The sequence below is a fragment of the Pan troglodytes genome, chromosome 10, assembly GCF_028858775.2.
Source record: "Pan troglodytes isolate AG18354 chromosome 10, NHGRI_mPanTro3-v2.0_pri, whole genome shotgun sequence".
NCBI classification, from domain to species: domain Eukaryota; kingdom Metazoa; phylum Chordata; class Mammalia; order Primates; family Hominidae; genus Pan; species Pan troglodytes.
In genome coordinates, this window is record NC_072408.2 from 113578804 (window position 1) to 113598998 (window position 20195).

The 20195-nt window shown below is 42.2% G+C and overlaps 1 protein-coding gene across 12 annotated transcripts in view; it reads left to right on the top strand.

Annotated features, from left to right (window-relative positions):
* The first annotated feature begins 4031 nt into the window (after window positions 1-4031).
* Window positions 4032-20195, top strand: part of RIC8B (RIC8 guanine nucleotide exchange factor B) — a 112978-nt gene continuing 96814 nt past the window's right edge. For 8 of the 12 annotated variants that reach the window (XR_010148444.1, XR_673594.5, XR_010148445.1 and 5 more), the window contains exons 1-2: window positions 4032-4644; window positions 13810-13857. Coding sequence is in view for 9 of the 12 variants with exons in the window: in XM_009426150.5 (XP_009424425.2) it covers window positions 4561-4644; window positions 13810-13857 (132 nt within the window). In the remaining 3 variants the exon portion in view is untranslated. Of the gene's footprint in view, window positions 4645-5129; window positions 5241-13809; window positions 13858-20195 lie in introns of those variants that run through there. The other 4 variants (XM_054663496.2, XM_054663497.2, XM_009426149.5 and 1 more) reach the window with 4 other exon arrangements.

Consider the following 20195-nt stretch of genomic DNA (forward strand, 5'->3'; position numbering starts at 1 on the left):
AAGTAACTTTGCTATCAAAGGGAGACTGCATTCTTTTTTTTTTCTTTTCCTTTTTTTTGAGACAGAGTCTCGTTCTGTCACCTTGGCTGAAGAGCAATGGCACAATCTTGGCTCACTGCGACTTCTGCCTTCCGGGTTCAAGAGATTCTCCTGCCTCAGCCTCCCAAGTAGCTGGGGTTACAGGCATGCACCACCACGCCCAGCTAATTTTTGTATTTTTAGTAGAGATGGGGATTCACCATGTTGGCCAGGCTGGTCTCAAACTCCTGACTTCAAGAGATCGGCCTGCCTTGGCCTCCTGAAGTGCTCGGATTACAGGCATGAGCCACCGCACCCGGCTGAGACTGCATTCTTGGTAAAAAATGAAATAAAAATAACTTCCTTTCTGTTTTTTTTTTGAGACAGAGTTTCACTCTTGTTGCCCAGGCTGGAGTGCAATGATACGATCTCGGCTCACTGCAACCTCCGCCTCCCAGGTTCAAGCGATTCTCCTGCCTCAGCCTCCCGAGTAGCTGGGATTATAGGCATGCACCACCAAACTCAGCTAATTTTGTATTTTTTTTTAGTAGAGATGGGGTTTCTCCATGTTGGTCAGGCTGGTCTTGAACTTCTGACCTCAGGTGATCCACCCGCCTTGGCCTTCCAAAGTGCTGGGATTACAGGCATGAGCCACCGCGCCCGGCCAAAAAAATAACTTTCATATTGTCAGGTTATTTCTCAAAGACTAATGAGTTACATGCACATGAGTTTGGGGGTCTATCAAAAAAACCAGTTCAGTGGTAGATACTCTATCAAAATATTGATCCAGTGGTTCTCAATACTAGCTGTTTATTCAAATCAACTGAGAAGCTTTTAAAACTACCAGTATCCAGATTTCACCACAGATCAACTGAATCAGAATCTTTGGAGGTATGCCCAAGGAATGATTTGCATATATCATATTGATATTTGATTTGCACATATTGATTTTCACATCCCCACTCTTCATAATAGATTTTTCTAAAGAATTAGCATATTTAAAGGTGGTTTTGTTTTTTCGAAAATCACAAAATTTTAGAACTGAAAAATTTAGAACTGGAATAATATCTGGATCAATCCCTTAGTTTAACAGCTAAGGACACTGTGGGACAATCCAGCTATTATTTCAGTTCTAAATTTCTAAACCTCAAGAAAGGCTGAGTGGCCTCACATAGTGAGGTGGTGGTTGCTGAGTGACAAGTCATATCTTGAATTAGTGGAATTCTCTGAACTCCAGTTCTGGAGCTGTAGCCAATAGACCAAACTGCCAAGGCTTTAAATTCTGCTTTCTCCTAAAGAAAATGTATTCAAAATATTACAACAGTTGAATTTTAAAAGCTGTTAGCACCAGGTACTCACTAAAGACCTTCGGTTTGGCACATTCCAACTAGCCCATTGTCATGGCAAGAGGAAATGCCACAGCAGGATATATCAAAGTCCAAAATAAATGACTAGTATCTATTTGCAGGCTTTTTCATTGGCCCTAACCTGAAAGTCCATAATATTTTATGTTATCAGAGCCCAGGGTGCTTCTAGCCCTTAACTATACCACTTATTAGCAAACTTCCTTGCTTATGAGCCAGCTAATCAATACTCTGAACTTCCCTTTTCTCTGTAAAAAAGAAAATAGTGCCTCTTATTGACCTTGCAATTTCAGCTATAGTAAGGATTAAATCAAATAATCTACGTGGAGATATTTTAAGAATTTAAAATCTCTATCCATAGATATATCTAGGATTACTATATTACTGTTTCTATGAGCAACGACTTGTGAAAAAATATTTGTTGCTTTGATTACCAAGGCTCTAAATATTAATTCCTTGCTATCATGCCACTCAAGCATCACCAGGAAGTGAAGTCAGAACAGGACTAGAGTCTCTAGTCCCTGAAAGTATCCCGTAACTAATATTCAAGGAGGTAAAGTGATGTAGTGACCTAGGACTCAGCTAGTCTAGGCTCCATTCCCAGAGTCTGCTATTGACCTTGGACAAGCCACTTAATTTTTCTGGAACCAGAGTCTCGTCAGTGGTCAAAAGATGACTTGAATTAGAGTCAAAGATCCCTTTGAGTTATAAAATCAGAATACGAACATTTAATTAAAATTACTAAAGTACAACTTCCCAAGTCATTAATTCATCTGGTTTTACATTTTTAAAATCTCTTTTTAGAAGTACAGAGTTGGAGACTAAAAACATAGCCTATTTCTGGCAAACAGACACTTCAAAGACATGTGTCTGAAATGTCAGAGACCTTCTAAAAGAATTCTAAAGAGAAACATCTCTACGGAAATAAGATACTTTGTGCTCGTTTAATATCGTCTCTGGGAGACCCTTGCTCCAAAAATAAATATATGGATACCCCCAAAGCACTTAATTCTGTACTGGACACAGAGCAGGCACACAAATACTTTGTTAACAGCTCTCAGTTTTTGTCCCAGTTCTTGCTACTTAACTCATCTGACCCTGTTTTCTTATCTATAAAGTGGGAACAATACCTTCCCCAATGATCCATTGAGATTAGAAGTATTAAAAAGTTCTGTAAACTGTTAAAAACAATCGCAAGATGTTACTATTAGCTTAGAAAATTAGCTAACTATTCCATGACCTTACTAAAATGTGCTTTTTGGAGAGATGGATTAAAATCTTTCTGACTTAATTTATTACAGAGCACCTACCCCAATGCCTGACTCAAATATGCTCAATAAATGTTTGCTGCATGGAAAGTATAATATACAGAAAGACCAAAAGCTCCATAAACTCAGGTCCCATGTTCGTTCTTATTTCCGAATTCCCAGTATCTAGCAGAATATCTACCACAGCATAGAAGAAATTCAATCATTAGATAAATAAACTTTTGCCCCCTCTAGTTCCTCTTCAGCACAGCTCAAGAGGGAGAGACTGGTAGGGGAGACATCAAGGATGATTATGGGTAAAGGCTGCTTGGAATGGAAAACTTGAAATTACTTGGAGAATTCATCCACTTTCCATCAAAAAAAAAGCTTGGGAGAGCAGAAAGAGCACAGGCTCTGAGTTCAAATTCAGTTTCCAAAAATCTGCAATTTTGATAAATTAACCAACTAACCTCTCCAAGACTCAGTTTCCTCATCTTAAAATGAGAATAACTCATATGGGTGCTCACTAGAATGGAAGCTCCATGAAGGCAGGGACTTTACTTTGGGCCCACTGTATCCACACTGCATTTAACAGCACCTGGGCACAGCACAGGCTCTCAAATATTTGTTGAATGAATGTGTATGAAATTGATTGAGCTAACACAGGTGAAGTATTAACAGAGTGCCTGACACGTAATTACCACCGGGGCAATGGGAACCTTTGTCATCACCACCACCGCTACTGTATCGGTATTATTACAGTTCCCGGAGGTCGCAGAGCGGCCGCTTCGGGGGGAAAGGCCTGGTTTCAAACCTCGACTTTCCCATTCTCTGGCCGTGTGACTTAGGATAAATTACTGAAACTATTCGGGTTCCTTTTTATTTCCACAAAAATTTGTGTTGGGATAATTAGAGGATATAGGGAAATTACCTAAGAGAGTCTGGAGCCCCGGGGGCACGAGATGCATGCTAGAGATTAGTATTAAGGCAGAAAATCGCCGAGTCCTCTTTTATCCAGATAACTGCCTTCGATTATTTCCCACATTACTGTAGCTGAGTACATAACAAGAACGCAAATAAGGGTGGAAGGAATTCCCGAGACCGAAACCGCTAAATGAGAAAAGGGAATTAAACCGTGCTTGACAGTTCCCACCAAGGGATGGCAGTTTCCGCGACCGTCGGCCAGTCCAGCCAGCCCAGCCAGCCGAGACTGGAGCAGGACAGTCAGCGACATAAGGAACAAAACCGAAGCAGACGCTTAGACCCTCCCTCTAACGGTCTCCCCGCCGCCGGCCTCAGGCGGCCGCCAGACTCCCGTTTCCGGCCCTCGCGGTACCACAGTTCCCAGTATGCCCTTGGCGGGAAGTCTTTCCGGCTGGATGACTACTAATCCCAGCATGCCATTCGGCACGCCAGTAAATTAGATGGAAGAACGGGATAGCCCCATTGCATGCAGGGAATTGCAGTCCATTTAGCGGCTGGTTCATAGATGGGCGGGGAAGAGCCGGGTTGCTCTAGTCCTTTGAGAATGATTCATAGAGGAGGGTCAGGAAAGAAGAACGGTTCAGTCTGTGAAAGCCCCCTTAAAAGACTGGACAGTTCTCCGAGGGAGGGAGAGGCAGGAGAGCAAGCAGGGCCTTGGGCCTGACTCCGCCTCGGTCCGCTAGCCAGGCCTCGACCGAGTCCTGGGCCTTGTCGGGGGCGGCCGTGAGGCGCCGGTTGCTGGGGGAGCGGTGACGTCGCGGGGTGAAAGTTGAGGGGCGGTGACGTCGGGCCGGCCCGGGCGGAGGCTGGCGGGTTGGAGGCAGGACGGAGGGAGGGAAAGAGGGAAGGAAGGAAGCTGGGAAGGAGCGAGCGGGGGCGCGAGGCGTTTACCTGGAGGCAGCGGCTTGGGCGCGCAGAGCGGCCGCGGCTCCCCCGCACCTGCGGCCATGGATGAGGAGCGCGCCCTCTACATCGTCCGGGCCGGCGAAGCAGGGGCTATCGAGCGGGTCCTGAGGGATTACAGCGACAAGGTAAAGAGTCCTGGCCCCGGGCGTGCGGTATCGCACCCCCGGGCCGCCCTCCGTGCTTGCACATCGCATCCTTCCCCACCCCCCTCATTCCGGGGATGCGCATTGCTCTCCCCCGAAAACGTTTCCGGCTTGGGCATGCGTGTTTGTGCCCCCAGCCTTTTCCATCCATGCATCCTGCATCCCACTACCCCCACTGTAGCGCCCACTCCTCTGATTCCTGGCCCAGCAGCTTGACCTCCGGTCCTCCTCTCAAGCGTGCAAGTCACACCCCCGGAATCCGTAGATGTGCATCTGTGCCCCGTGCCCCACTCCTGGATGCATAAATGCATGAGAGGCTTCCTCACCTGTATAGCATAAAAATACGTGCTTCCCTGCATAAACACGGCCCGTGACATGCATCAGATGTATCAGCAACGATGGCAGTTTCTATACCTTTAGCACTGTACGGTTTTCAAGGCATTGATGTCTCATCTATGGTCTCCTTTGATCCTCAGAGTGTTTATAGGGTAGATGGTATCATCCTCCCCATTTTATAGATGAGGAAACCGAGGTGCAAAGAGCTGAAATCACGCCCAAGGTCATGGACATATAATGTTGTAAGTGGGTGGAGAATGTAACTCCTAATGATACCTGTTATTTGTATCGCATTAACAGCTTTCCTATCCATTATCTCATTTAATCTTACAGCAATCCTGTGAGGTATTATCTGCATTTTGCAATTGAGACTCTAGATTGGTTAAGTAACTTGCCCAAGGTCATACTTGGAGCTGGTATTCCAGTTTAGTTATTTCCACTTTACAACTCTGCGTAAAAGAGTATCTTGTTATAAATCCCAGTCACTTCTCAGAACCTCTTTCCAAGAACCGTTAGCTCTTCATTACTTTTCCTTCCAGGAATTTTACATGCTCACTTCAAAAGATAGCCTACCACACCTTTATCCGTTGGTTTAGAAGACTGCTTTATAGGAATGACTGGCGACTCCCTTCTGTGAAAACACACCCAACACCAAGTCACAACCTAGCTGTTAATGTTTTTCTTTCTTTTGCCCCCGTACATCGTCTCCCCTTCAGTGTTTGCTTTGTGTCCACCACTGCATCCATCCACTTTGTATTACTGACAATTTGTGTCTTATTTTTGAATCTTTTCCACCCGGGGCAGAAATGGCATACTGGTGGCTGAATTCCCGTTTAATCTTCCCAACAACCCTGGGAGGAGAGTGATGGTATTCCCCAATTCACAAATGATAAAATTTAGAATGATAATGTGGTCCCAAGTCCACACAGCCACTGAGAGATAGAGCTGAGATTTGAATTTAGGTTGTCCAACTCCAAGTCCAGCGCTCTTTCTGCCGTACTGTGTTGCTTTCCTTGGGAAGATTCATAGGTTCTATCTATTCATATCTTAGCTCCTTCACTTTCTGATACGCTTTATTGTTGAACATGTCTGCCTAATTTAGGAATAACTCATTCAATGCATAGTTGTACATATTGTGGAGATTATGATTTAACCCGATTTATTACTGCTTTCCAGAAAAGATATAAGGCAGCTTCAAACTGATTTTCAGAAGCAAGAAATGCAAAGAGAACTTGGCCATTTGTTGAATCAACTAATGTTTATTTAGCACTTACTATATGCCAGATACCCAGCAATAAATAGGAATTTGTTTCTGTAGGGGAGGAAGGAGGAAAAACCTTCAACTGGATATAATCACGTTCTTTAATATTTCTCCTTCCCTTTATGGCTAAACTAATTAGACTCCAGATTTGCTTCCTCCAATTTATCTCTTCTCATTGGTCTCCCTCCAGATTGGTATCTACTTACCACTCCTGGCCAGGTGCTGTCAGAGCTTAAATCCTGAACATCTCCAGCTCCCCTTTTGTATTGGGAATGTTTTTAAGGTTGTTTTGCATGGTGTGTCTTGCTTAAGGTGGTATCTGAAGTGTTTCAAAAGATTCCCAAACACTTGTAATTTTGGGATCAAGCCTGAGAGTGCTCTGACTAGATGTGAACTGGGTCAGTTAGCTCTTTCAGAAGAAAGCGCTCCCTTCTTCTTTTTTGGAGACAGGGTCTGTATCTGTCACCCAGGCTGGAGTGCACTGGTGCAATCACGGCTCACTGCAGCCTCCATCTCCTCCCCCCGCCGACCCTCCCAAGTAGCTGAGACTACAGGTGCGTGCAACAGCACTGGGCTAACTTTTTAAATTCATTTTTTGTAGAGATGGGGTCTCACTGTGTTGCCCAGGCTGCTCTCAAACTGCTGGGCTCAAGCAGTCCTCTCACCTTGGCCTCCCAAAGTACTGCGATTATAGGTGTAAGGTACTGTGCCTGGCGAGAAAGCTCTCATATTTAATACTGACTGTAGTAGGGCCAGTATAGTAGGGCTGATTATAATACAAAGAAAATGGCTGAACATCATATTGCAGTGAGGTTTTGCCCCTCAAAGGGAGAGATTTTGAGAGCAGATGAATAGGAAGTGAATGTATGATCATAGTGGTTCAGGCAGTAAGAATGGGGAGGTGGAATTAAATTGCCCAGCTCTATGGTATATGGAATTTGGAACCCTGAAAAAAATAGTTGGGTACCATATACTTCAGTTTCCTTATCTGGAAAAGTGGATTTGAGAAATGTTTGGATTATGAGGTGATTATAGGGCATTGAGGAGTCCAACAGAGAGACATGAATGCTGTAGAGAGAGAGAGACCGGTTCGTTATTTGGGAGAGTAGTGGAGAGGTTCTTTATGCTACCTTATACCTCTAATAAAGCTAGTCCTTGAAAGGAGGCAGTCAAGGGTAGTAGAAAGGTGGTGGGATTTGACATCAGATAAACTTGGTTCAAATCCCAACTCTGCCATTTATTAGCTTTATGACTATGGATAAATTATATTAAGCCTGTGAGTCTCAGTTGCCTTACCTGTAAAATAGGGATAATATCACCATTCTCTTAAATTATTGTGAGGATTACATTAAATGAAATATAATGCCAACACTGGGCACAATGCACCTAGGAAGCACTCAGTAAGTTACAGTTATAATGACCAGGGTACCTAAGAGGTGTGGCCGGAGCACAGGTTCTGTAGCCAGCCTGGCTATGATCCTCAACTTAATGGCTTGTGTGACCCTAAACGAGTTACTTAACTTTGCTGTGGCTTAGTTTCCTCATCTGCCAAATGGAGATAATAATAGTAACTATATCATAGGTTTGTTGTCAGGATTAAATGAGTTACATGTGTAAAGCACACAGAACAGTGCCTGCCACTGAGGAGGCACCCCATAACTGTTAGCTTTGAACAAAAAAATTAAACGTGGCATGAGTTGGGATAGCACGATATTAAAATTTGGGAATATGCTCCATTCTTCCCCTTCTTTTTCTAATGGGTAGCAAAATTGTACCTTGTACCGCTTTTAGAGATACCTGTCGGGCTCTGGGAAACATCTAATTTCTACTGTGTTATATAGATTCTCATTTCCAAGCCTTCTTGCTTCATTCACTGACCTTTGTTATCTTGGAGAGAGGAAATATGTATCTATCCCAGAAAGAATGAAACTTGTCTGTTTGTCAAGGGCATGACACAGCATAGGTCTCAGCATAGGCAAGTTTTTTTGTTTGTTTGTTTGTTTAATGGGAGGAGCAGTTGTTTTTCTCTCCTCTCAATTCACCTGTTAACATTTATTGAGTGCCTGCTATGTACTATGTATTATCCCAAGCATTTTCACATTTCGTATGTCATCTTATATTAATTCCTCTTATATTAATCCTCTTATATTAAAACTTATGAGGGAGATGGAAGTATTCTATATACAGGCTCAAGGTCACATAGCTAAGAAATGGCAGACCTGGTCTTCAGATTCCATATCCAGGGATCTTTTTGCAGGGCTATGTTGCCTTTACCCTGTCTCTTCTGTGTTTTTGAGCACAGAAAAAGTTTCTTTTTCAGGAGTGGTATACTACGGTTATTCCTCAATATCCAAAGGGGATTGCTTCCAGGATCTCCTGTGGATACCAGAATCTGTGGATACCAAAATCTTCTAATGCTTTAGTCCCTGATAGAAAACACCGTAGTATTTGCATATAATCTGGGCACACCCTCCATTTTTTTGAGATGGAGTTTTGCTCTTGTTGCCCAGGCTGGAGTGCAATGGCGCGATCTCGGCTTATCATAACCTCTGCCTCCTGGGTTCGAATGATTCTCCTGCTTCAGCCTCCTGAGAAGCTGGGATTACAGGCATGCATCACCATGCGCGGCTAATTTTGTATCTTTAGTAGAGACGGGGTTTCACCATGTTGGTCAGGCTGGTCTCGAATTCCCGACCTCAGGTGATCTGCCCGCCTTGGCCTCCCAAAGTACTGGGATTATAGGCGTGAGCCACTGAGCCTGGCTGGGCATATCCTCCTATATACATTTTTTTTTTTTTTTGAGACAGAGTCTCATTCTGCCGCCCAGGCTGGAGTGCAGTGGCTTGATGTCGGCTAACTGCAGCCTCCGCCTCCCAGGTTCAAGCGATTCTCCTGCCTCAGCTTCCTGAGTAGCTGGGACTACAGATGTGTGCCACCATGCCTGGCTAATTTTTGTATTTTTAGTGGAGACAGGATTTCACCATGTTGGCCGGGCTGGTCATGAACTCCTGACCTCAAGTGATCCACTCACCTGGGCCTCCCAAAGTGCTGGGATTACAGGCATGAGCCACTATGCCTGGCCTCTCCTATATACTTTAAATAATCTCTAGATTACTTATAATACGTAATACAATGTGAATGGTATACAAATAGTTGTACTGTATTATTTAGGGAATAATGCCAAGAAAAAAAAAAAAGCCTGCACTTGTTCAACACAGACACACACAAAAAAATTTTTTTTTTTTTTTTTTTTCCAGATATTTTCAAGCCATTGTTGGTTGAATCCACAGATACAGAATCCTTTGGCTACTGTTGGGTCCTAATCGCCTCAACTTTAGTTATAGAATGAACTGTTAATTTGGGGAATTATGTGTCATTCCAGTCTAGACTGTTCAAGCTCTTGCTCCCCCACGGGCCTGTTCTTTTTTTTTTTTTTTTTTTTGTGTGTGTGTGTGTAGAGTTGGGGGTCTCACCATGTTGCCTAGGCTGGTCTTGAACTTCTGGGCCTCAGCCTCCCAAAGTGCTGAGATTACAGGCATGAGGCACAGTGCCCAGCCCTCAGGACTTCTCTAATAACACATTTAGTAGAGAGATTAGTTGCCATCATTATCATGATTATCAACAGCAAACTGTGACTAAGGGCCCTGAGGTATGGAGTAGTATCATGATTCTTTACATCGCAGGCTATTTATGTTAGAGGAGCCTCAAAGATAATAGGGCCCAACCCCCTCGTTTAATAGATGACTCATCAACTATGATGATAACCAGAGAGGTGGCTTGGTGGCCCTGCAGGCCACCTGGACATATGACTACCCCATACATAGCAAATTCCAGCAGCATTCCAGTTTTGAAGTATGGCAAGTTTTTGGCCAAATGAAAGGTATTTAAGATACAGACAGATAGGTAGGTCTCTAGTAGTAGTCCTCTTAGGAGAAGAAAACAAGACTGCTGGCAGTGAGGTCTTCATTCATGTGCTAGAAGAACCTGATTCATAGAAACCTGATATTGGGACAGTTCTATAAATATAGCCTCTACATTTGAATAGAGTATGTAAATATCCAGGACCATGTTAGAGGACTTTTTGTTTTCTACTTTGGAAGTTGGGCTCTGACTCTTTGAGTTCACTCTGTGGGTTCTTGCAGAGAAGCATGTTTAGTGGGCTGTTCCTTTGTTATACTTTGTTCTTATGTCCAGATTATGTTATATAATTTGTTTCTGATTTTAAGTTGTAGAAGCAATCTGTGTTCATGAAACAGCACAACATACACCACCCAATTAGGTTTATTCCCTTGTAGTAGTGCTGTTTGAGTGTATCTTTAGAAATCTATGAAATTATTCCTAGCTCTCTAATAGGTCAGTATTTGGCCAGATGCCACACCATAGGTTATTCAACAATAACAGTAGTGGCCATTGAACACTACTGTGTGCAAGGTGCCATGCTTATAAAAAATAAGGAAAATTTGATAGGTAGTAAAGTTGAATAACTTGACCAAGTTTACACTTTTAGTAAGCAGTAAGACTGGACTCAAACTCAAGGTTGTCTGACTCCTGATCCTGAGCTTTTTAGAGCTTATTCATGGAGTATGAAACCTGCAGTGAGAGTCCTCATAATAGTCTGGTGTGTCACTGAGCTGTTAGCTTGCTTGATCTCTAAATTGAACAATGGTTTAACTCTTTTTTTTTTAAATGGGGTTTTATCGTGTTGCCCTGGCTGGTCTCAAACTCCTGGTCTCAAGACATCTGTCCACCTCAGCCCCCCAAAGTGTTAGGATTACAGGTGTGAGCCACCATGCCCGGCCAATTTAACTCTTTATATTTGATTTTTTGCTCCTGTTTCTCTGGAAATTAAACATGTAAAGAAGGTGAGATGGCTGACTGTTGGCTAACAGTTCTAGAAATACATGTACAGCTGGAAATGCTTGTTCTCTCTTTCCCCATTTCAGCCTTAGAAAGGGGAGAGAATAAAGATAGGGGTACTGAGTAAGTTAAGTATGATCTAAGTTGGATAAAAGAACCCAGGTTTATAGAAGCCAACATCTATTGGATCCAAACACTCTTAGAGGTTTGAGCTTCTGAATAGATTGGCGCGTTCCAGATTCAATTTGTAGTGCCTCACAGACCATTATATTTTCTAATTAAGAGCAACAGAATAATTAGACCTTGGTACTATTCTGAATTCCCACCTTAAAAGATTAATTCTACAGAGGAACTGTTTAAAAGACACTTATAACTTACTGAGTGTCTTTCCAAAAGACAATTTATTTTTCTTTCCCCTTACCATTAATGCCAAAAAAAAGTTTAGAAGAAACGTTATATTAACAAGTAGGTACATTTATTCCAGATAATTTATGGAATTAGCATTTTACATATAATGGCAAAAAAATAGGCTTTCTTGGTTTCTTAGTGCGATTATTTTCATTTGTATTGAACCTTTATGGAGGTTTAGTTTACAACTTTAACCTGATATCTGGCACTTTTAAGTCTAATGTTAATTTTCACTAAACCTCAGGTCTATACATTTCTAAGTATAGCCCTCAGATTTACAATCTTTCTTTCCTCTCCTCCTTCTTTCTTTTTCTTGTTCTTTATTCATTATCTATTTAAAAAAATTTTTATTATGAAAACAATATACCAACAATGAGTCTTCTTTTTAAAAAATTGCTACATAATATTTTGTCAGGTGAATATACTATCTATAATAGAATACTGTCACATGCATAACATTCCATCAGTCTCCTGTTGGTTATTCCAGTTCTCGCTTTTTTTCTTCCACTATGTTGGATGACACTGCAGTGATACACATATAATTATTCTCTCCTTCTAGATCAGTAGGATAAATTCCTAGGAGTAGGAGTTCTGGGTCAAAGAATATGAATATTTTTATGTCTTCTAATATGTGTTGTTGCCAAATCACTTTCTCTTTTAAGGTTTATGTCAGTTTATACTGCCACCAGGAGTATCATGCCTGGATTATTGATGTCCATTCCTCACAGGGCATTATGTCCTTAGTCTTGCTTTCCTTTAATCTGGCCTGTGAGCTACCGCCCAAAATGTTCTACCAGAATGCTGGTCACACCTCCGTCGTAGTCTTCCCCTGGTTGCCTGTCACCTATTTGCCAATTCAGGTGTAAATTTTAAAATCCATGCCCTTACCACCTGAGTTCATTCCTTTTAATTGTTTTGCATCTATATTCGAGGCAGCCTCCCTCCCTCAAATGGCCACTCTCTCCTACCTCTGAGTCTTCTCTCTGATCATTTCTTACATTCAGAACTTCTTTTCTGCCAACATTTCTCTATCTTCTTTAATTTAAAAAATTGCTGCTTCTACAAAGATGTCAACACAGAACCACCTGTGATGATGATATCTTTAGTACTCAGTGTACTTCACTCCTGGTGGGTTGCCAGTAAATATTTGTCAGTGTGGCTAATGAGAGAAAGAAAAAAGAAAAAGTGGAGAGATTTTTGGTGGAGATTTTTGTTTTTTAATAGAAAGGCTTAGAATTCTTAAGAGTACTTGCTTCTCCTGAATAAAACTTCAGAGGAGAATGAGGAATTCTGTGCTCTATTTTTGGGGTACCATTGTTCTTTCTGTGATCATGGGCAAGCCAACTTACTCTGTCTTCTATTCCCCTCTACTTCAGCTACAGAGTAGAAAATATAGTATTGCCAATCATTGCAGAAGAGTCATGACACTCTCTGCCTTTCCAGTTATTTTTTCCTCATAATCATTGGCATCATCATCATTATATCCCTAATATTTACTGAGTATTGCTACTTGCCAGCACTGAGATTGTGCTTTATATACATGCCTTAGCTTTTTTTTAACTGTCACAGTCTCTCTATGAACTAGGTACACCCTGTTTTCAGATGAGAAACTCAGTTCCAGAGAGTTTACTTGCTCAAGGTCACAGCTAGTAAGTGGTGGAGCCACCATGATTTAAACTCTTATTCTTATTGAATTACTTTTCTGAAATATCAAACCATCAAGTCTTCCCTATCCACAGTTCTCTGATGATTTCTTATTGCATATGAAAAAGAAAGTATAAACTCAGCAGCATCGGAAGGCCCTTCCAAATCACTGTCCAGTCTACTTTTCCATTCTCATCTTCCTCCATGCCCCACCCCAAACGTATGTCCTGTGTTCCAGTCTCACAAAGTTGCTTATTTCACAAATATATCATATAGTTTCACACATTCGAGCCTTTGTTTTTGTTCCTGGAATGCATTCCATTTGCCTCTGGCAAACTCCTGTTTATCCCTCACGATCCAACACAAATGCTCTGTATTCTGTGAAAGCCATTCCGGATTTTCCTGGGCAGTTAGTGGCTTGGTTTGCTGTGCTCCTTTGTATATATATATCTGCTGTAGTCTTTTCACACTGCTTTATAACTATTTGTTTACATGCCTGTCTCCCTTACTTTAATAAGAATATTGAGATACGGGAAGGCAACATTTTTTACAGGGACATTATTTTAGATGCTATTAAACGTAGCCAAAATTAAAAAATACATGTATTTAAAATGACATTGTTTCCCTTTTTTCCCCCTCAGCATAGGGCTACTTTCAAATTTGAATCAACAGATGAAGATAAAAGAAAGGTAAGCCTTGGTGTTGCTCTGTGAATGTTTATGTGTGTGTGTATTGCATTCATGGACTTTCTAAGCAGTGGTCATGTTTTCATCTGATGGTTATTGATTGGTTTCTTGTTTCCCTTCATTTTGTTTTTTAGGAACCCTGAGAAGAAAGGTTAGGTTAGGTTTAGTTTGGGTTACACGTAACTCTTTCCTCCTTTGTCCTCGCAGGACTATTAACACTTGTATAAATCAGGGGAGTGGGAGGGATTCAGAGGAGTCTCTCCCCAGATCTACTCACTCCCAAAGACTGACTGTTTAGTGGCAAGACTCCAGGTTGCCCAAAATCCATTGCTAATATTACAAAACTTAGCTTGAGGCAAGGTCTCGCTCTATCACCCAGGTTGGAGTGCAGTGGCTTACTGTAACCCCAGACTCCTGGGCTCAGGCAGTCCTCCTGCCTCAGCCTCCCAGTAGCTAGAGCTACAGGCACACACCAGCATGCCCATTTTAAAATTTTTTTGTAGAGACAGGGTCTCATCATGTTGCCCATGCTGGTCTGTTGAACTTCTGGCCTTAAGTGATCCCTCCTGCCTTAACCTCCCAAAGTGCTGGGATTACAGGTGTGAACTACCATGCCTGGCCCTGCCTTTGTGTCTTGCTGTACTCCGTACATCTATCCCTGGCTATACAAATGCCAGAACCAAACAAGAGAGTATGACTGAATCAGTGTAAATCTATCACTGCTGCTAGAAAAATAGCTTAAATCCAGTATTTTGCTAGTAGTGGGTTGACAGTGCCTTGAAATCATTCCTCCATTCACCTGTATCCCCATACCTAATATCAGTGTCCTGCTCATTTTACCTTTTCAGATTTCTTCCATCCATTTTCTCCTTAACCTCTGCTCTAATTCAGGCCTACATCTGATTACTGCATCAGTTTCCTGACTGTTCTTTCATTTTCCAGTTACATGCTTTTCTAGTAGATTGGCATCCATAAATCCAAAATAGCAATCTGACCATGTCATCCTTAGCCTTAAAACCCTTCATCTATCCCTTCATTGACTTTCTTTACCTACAGAATAAACTTCAAGCTTCTTAACATGACATGCTGGGTGCTCAGTGATCTGATATATGCCTACTTTCGCAGCTTATTTCTTTTCTCTCCCTTGTATTTTGTGTTTTAGAAATAGAAAATGTTTCCAGTTATGCACACATCCACATCCCTTCTGTTTCTTGCTTACTACTTTTGCAATATATTGTTTTCTACCTAGAGTGCTCTCTCCCTCTTGTACACCTCTTCTTTTTCTCACCTGGTGAATCCCTACTCACCTCAGGGGCACCTCCTTCAGCAAGCCTCCTCTGACATTCCAGTTAAGGTGAAGTACCTCTTCAATATTCTCATAATACTCTATATAAATCTCTAAATTAATATTTATGCCTTGTTTCTTAATTATATATCTGTTGATGTTAGACACTGTTATCTCTATACACTTGACATTTGGAGTGCCCAGCACATAATAGGCACTCAAAAAGTATTTATTGGATGAGTGACCATGGAATATAAATTTTGTAGATTAAAGGTTTAACTCTGACTTTCTTTTGGATTTGAACAATGTAACCAAGACTAGAATACCTTTTTAGAACAAGGATTCTCAACTAGGGATATGCTCTTTGGAGAGCTTTTTCAAAATAGCCCTGCTCAGGCCCAACCTCTTATCTACTGAGTGAGAATTTGGGAGGTGAGCTCCAGGCATGTGTATTCTATGTCTCTCTCTCTCTCTCTCTCTGTGTGTGTGTGTGTGTGTGTGTGTGTATAAAGTATATAAATTATTTAGAAACAGAATCTTGTTTCGTTGCCCATGCTGGAGTGCAGTGGCATGATTATAGTCCCCTGTAACACTCCTGGGCTTAAGTGATCCTCCCGCCCTAGGCTCCTGAGTAGCTAGGAATACAGGTATGTGCCACCATGCCCAGCCAATTTTTAAATTTTTTGTAGAGACGGGCTCTCACTCTGTTGCTCAGGGTGGCCTCAAGGGATCTTCCCACTTTGACCTCCTACAGCCCTAGGATCACAGGTGTGAGCCACCACATTTGGCCCAATGTGTATTTTTTTTTTTTTTTTTTTTTGAGACGGAGTCTTGCTGTTTCGCCCAGGCTGGAGTGCAGTGGCGCCATCTCAGCTCACTGCCAGATCTGCCTCCCAGGTTCATGCCATTCTCCTGCCTCAGCCTCCCAAGTAGCTGGGACTACAGGCGCCCGCAACCACGCCCAGCTAATTTTTAGTATTTTTAGTAGAGATGGGGTTTCACCGTGTTAGCCAGGATGGTCTCAATCTCCTGAGCTCGTGATCTGCCCGTCTCGGCCTCCCAAAGTGTTGTGATTACAGGCGTGAGCCACCGCACCTGGCCCCAATGTGTATTTTTATAGATGGTCTTCAGGAAATAAATACTCATATATCTGATGGGAGTGCAAAATGGCACAATCCCTATGGGGAAGAAACTGGCAGTGTCTACCAAAATTACAGATACGTTTTACTCTTTCACCAAGAAGTGTCTCTTTTAGAAATCTATTCTGCAGATAGATTGAACCCCAAGTAAGCAAAGTTATTCACTGAAACATTGTACATAATAGCAAAAGATTGGAAACAAGTGTCCAGCATTTAAGGAGTGTTTGAAGAAACTATGGCTCATTTACATTATGGAATATTATGATGTAGTAGAAAGAGATTCGCTGTATGTGCTAATGAGAGAGTGAAAAAAAAAAAGCAAGGTGTTAAAAAGAACATGTTGTTTGACAAACTCATGATAAGTATTCAGGCTAGGAAGCCAGCTGCTATTTATTTAATTTCATTGGAAGATCCATACTATATCCATAGATTCATGGTGCCTTAGAAATCTGACATTAGAGTCTTTGGTAGTGCTTTTACTGGTAAAAACAAGCATATTAAGACAGAGTCTCCTACCCCATATAAATTTCAGGTGAAAGGGAGAAATTTCTTTCACAGTTATTAATAAAATGTGTTTATTTCCAATAGGGTAGTAGAAAAAAACTAACATTTTCAACGTACTGTCTTTTTCTGAGTTTTAGATTTCTGAAGAGAGTAACTACTCTATAGTGCTTATTACCAGTTACAGTGTGTAGGTTTCTGCTTCTTGGGAGGTCTGTTATAAACAAATGTCATTAGGGACCTAGCCAGGTAATCTTCATTAATGGGAAAACATCAACAAACAAATTCATTTCTGTGAAGTCTCCAGGGGTTAAAACCATCTGTGACTCTTTCATGCCTAAGGCTCTTTTTAGACTTAGACATCAGAACTATTGGACAGCTCAGAAGGATCTATACCTTAATAAGCTTTTCAAGTTCTTAATGGAGAGACATATAGAATATAGGCATTTCTGTACCTTAAGCCTACTCAGAAAATAAAAGGAAGTCACATTACTGCCCAATTCGTTTGCTCCCTATATTCGTTTTCACACTGCTGATAAAGACATACCTGAGACTGGGAAGAAAAAGAGGTTTAATTGGACTTAGAATTGCACGTGGCTGGGGAGGCCTCAGAATCATGGTGGGAGGTGAAAGGCACTGCTTGCATGGCGGTGGCAAGAGAGAAAAATGAGGAAGATGCAAAAGTGGAAACCCCCGATAAGCCCATCAGATCTTGTGAGACTTATTCACTACCACGAGAACAGTATGGGGGAAACTGCCCCATGATTCAAATTATCTCCCACCATGCTCCTCCCACAGTGCATGGGAATTACAGGAGTACAAGATGAGGTTTGGGTGAGGACACAGAGCCAAACCATATCGTTCTGCCTCTGGCCCCTCCAAATCTCATGTTCTCACATTTCAAAACCAATTATGCCTTTCCAACAGTCCCCCAAAGTCTTAACTCATTTCAGCGTTAACCCAAAAGTCCACAGTCCAAAGTCTCATCTGAGACAAGGCAAGTCCCTTCCGCCTATGAGCCTGTAAAATCAAAAGCAAGCTAGTTACTTCCTAGATACAGTGGGGGTACAGGCATTGGGTAAATACAGCCATTCCAAATGGGAGAAATTGACCAAAACAAAGGGGTTACAGGGCCCATGCAAGTCTGAAATCCAGCAGGGCAGTAAAATTTTAAAGCTCCAGAATGATCTCCTTTGACTTCATGTCTCATATCTAGGTCACGGTGATTCAAGAGGTAGGTTCCCATAGTCTTGGGCAGCTCCATGCCTGTGGCTTTGCAGGGTATAGCTCCACACCTGGCTGTTTTCACAGGCTGGTGTTCAGTGTCTGCGGCTCTTCCAGGTGCAGGGTGCAAGCTGTCAGTGATCTACCATTCTGGGGTTTGGAGGATGGTGGCCCTCTTCTCACAGCTCTACTAGGCGGTGCCCCAGTAGGGACTCTGTGTGGGGGCTCTGAAGCCACATTTCCCTTCTGCACTGCCCTAGCAGAGGTTCTCCATGAGGGCCCCGTCCCTGCAGCAAACTTTTGCCTGGGCATCCAGGCCTTTCTGTACATCTTCTGAAATATAGGTGGAGGTTCCCAAACCTCAATTCTTGACTTCTGTGCACCCACAGGCTCAACACCACATGGAAGCTGCCAAGGTTTAGGGCTTGTACCCCCTGAAACCGTGGGCTGAGCTGTCCCTTGGGCCCTTTTAGCAATGGCTGGAGCATCTGGGACTCAGGGCACCAAGTCCCTAGGCTGCACACAGCCAGGGACACTGGGCCCGCCATTTTTCCCTCCTAGGTTTCCGGGTCTGTAATGGGAGGGGCTGCATTAAGACCTATGACATGCCCTGGAGACGTTTTCCCCATTTTCTTGGGGATTAACATTTGGCTCCTCGTTACTTTCACAATTTCTGCAACCAGCTTGAATTTCTCCTCAGAAAATGGGTTTTTCTTTTCTACTGCATTGTCAAGCTGCAAAGTTTCTGAATTTTTATGCTGTGTTTCCCTTTTAAAGTGGAATGCTTTTAACAGCACCCAAGTCACCTCTTGAATGTGTTGCTGCTTAGAAATTTCTTCTGCCAGATATCCTAAATCATCTCCCTCAAGTTCAAAGTTCCACAGATCTCTAGGGCAGGGGCAAAATGCCACCAATCCCTTTGCTAAAACATGACAAGAGTCACCTTTGCTCCACTTCCAACAAGTTTCCTCATCTCCATCTGAGACCACCTCATCCTGGACCTTATTGTTCTTATCACTATCAGCATTTTTGTCAAAGCCATTCAACAAGTCTCTAGGAGGTTCCAAACTTTCCCACATTGTCCTGTCTTCTGAGCCCTCCAAACTGTTCCAACCTCTGCCTGATACCTAGTTCCAAAGTTGCTTCCACATTTTCGGGTATCTTTTCAGCAACACCCCACTCCACTGGTACCAACTTAACATACTAGTCCATTTTCACACTGCTAATAAAGACATACCCGAGACTGGGAAGAAAAAGCAGTTTAATTGGACTTAAAATTCCACATGGCTGGGGAGGCCTCAAAATTATGGTGGGAGGCGAAAGGTACTTCTTACATGGTGGTGGCAAGAGAGAATGAGATAAACCCATCAGCTTTCATGAGACTAATTCATTACCACAAGAACAGTATGGGGGAAACCGCCCCCATGATTCAAATTATCTCTCAGCAGGTGCCTCCCACAACATGTGGGAATTATAGGAGTACAATTCAAGATGAGATTTGGGTGGGGACACAGCCAAACCATATCGCTCCCCTCGTTCTCTTTCCTAAATGTGTCTTTGGAGCTCTATGCCAGCAACTACTTAGTAACAGCGGGACATTTTTTGGTAAACTACATTGCTATCTCTTTGAAAAACACTAACCCCTCTTATATGAAAAATCTTTGTGACAACTTAGAAGTAAGTGTAAGGGAACAGTGCCCTTCAAAAAAAAAAAACTTGATTATACTGTGCTTTTTAGGAGATAATTATAAATTAATGATCTTTAGACCTAATTCCTGACACTTATATAGTGTTTTGCAGTTTTACAAAGATTTGCTTCTTACCGGTAGTGCTGTAAGTATGGTAAGAATATCACCATTCCTATCTTATGAATAAGGAAACTGAGGCTCATATGAATGACAGCTTGCTAACACTCACACCACTAGTTAGTGGTTCAGCCTCACATAGACAGCAGATTATCTATTATGTGCAGCTCCTTCACTGCTCACTGCTCAATAGCTCCCTCTTATTACCATTGAGGTGTATTTCAGAAGGCTTGAAATTATGATCCAGTACCTTGTTTTCTCTCATACCTTGAGAAACCATTTAGGTAACTAGATTTAAGTTGGAAGATAGCAAAGGAAATTAGCAACTAGAAGTGCTTACATTTTTCTAGAGAAGTAAAGTCAGATACAACGGCTAATGTTTGTGCA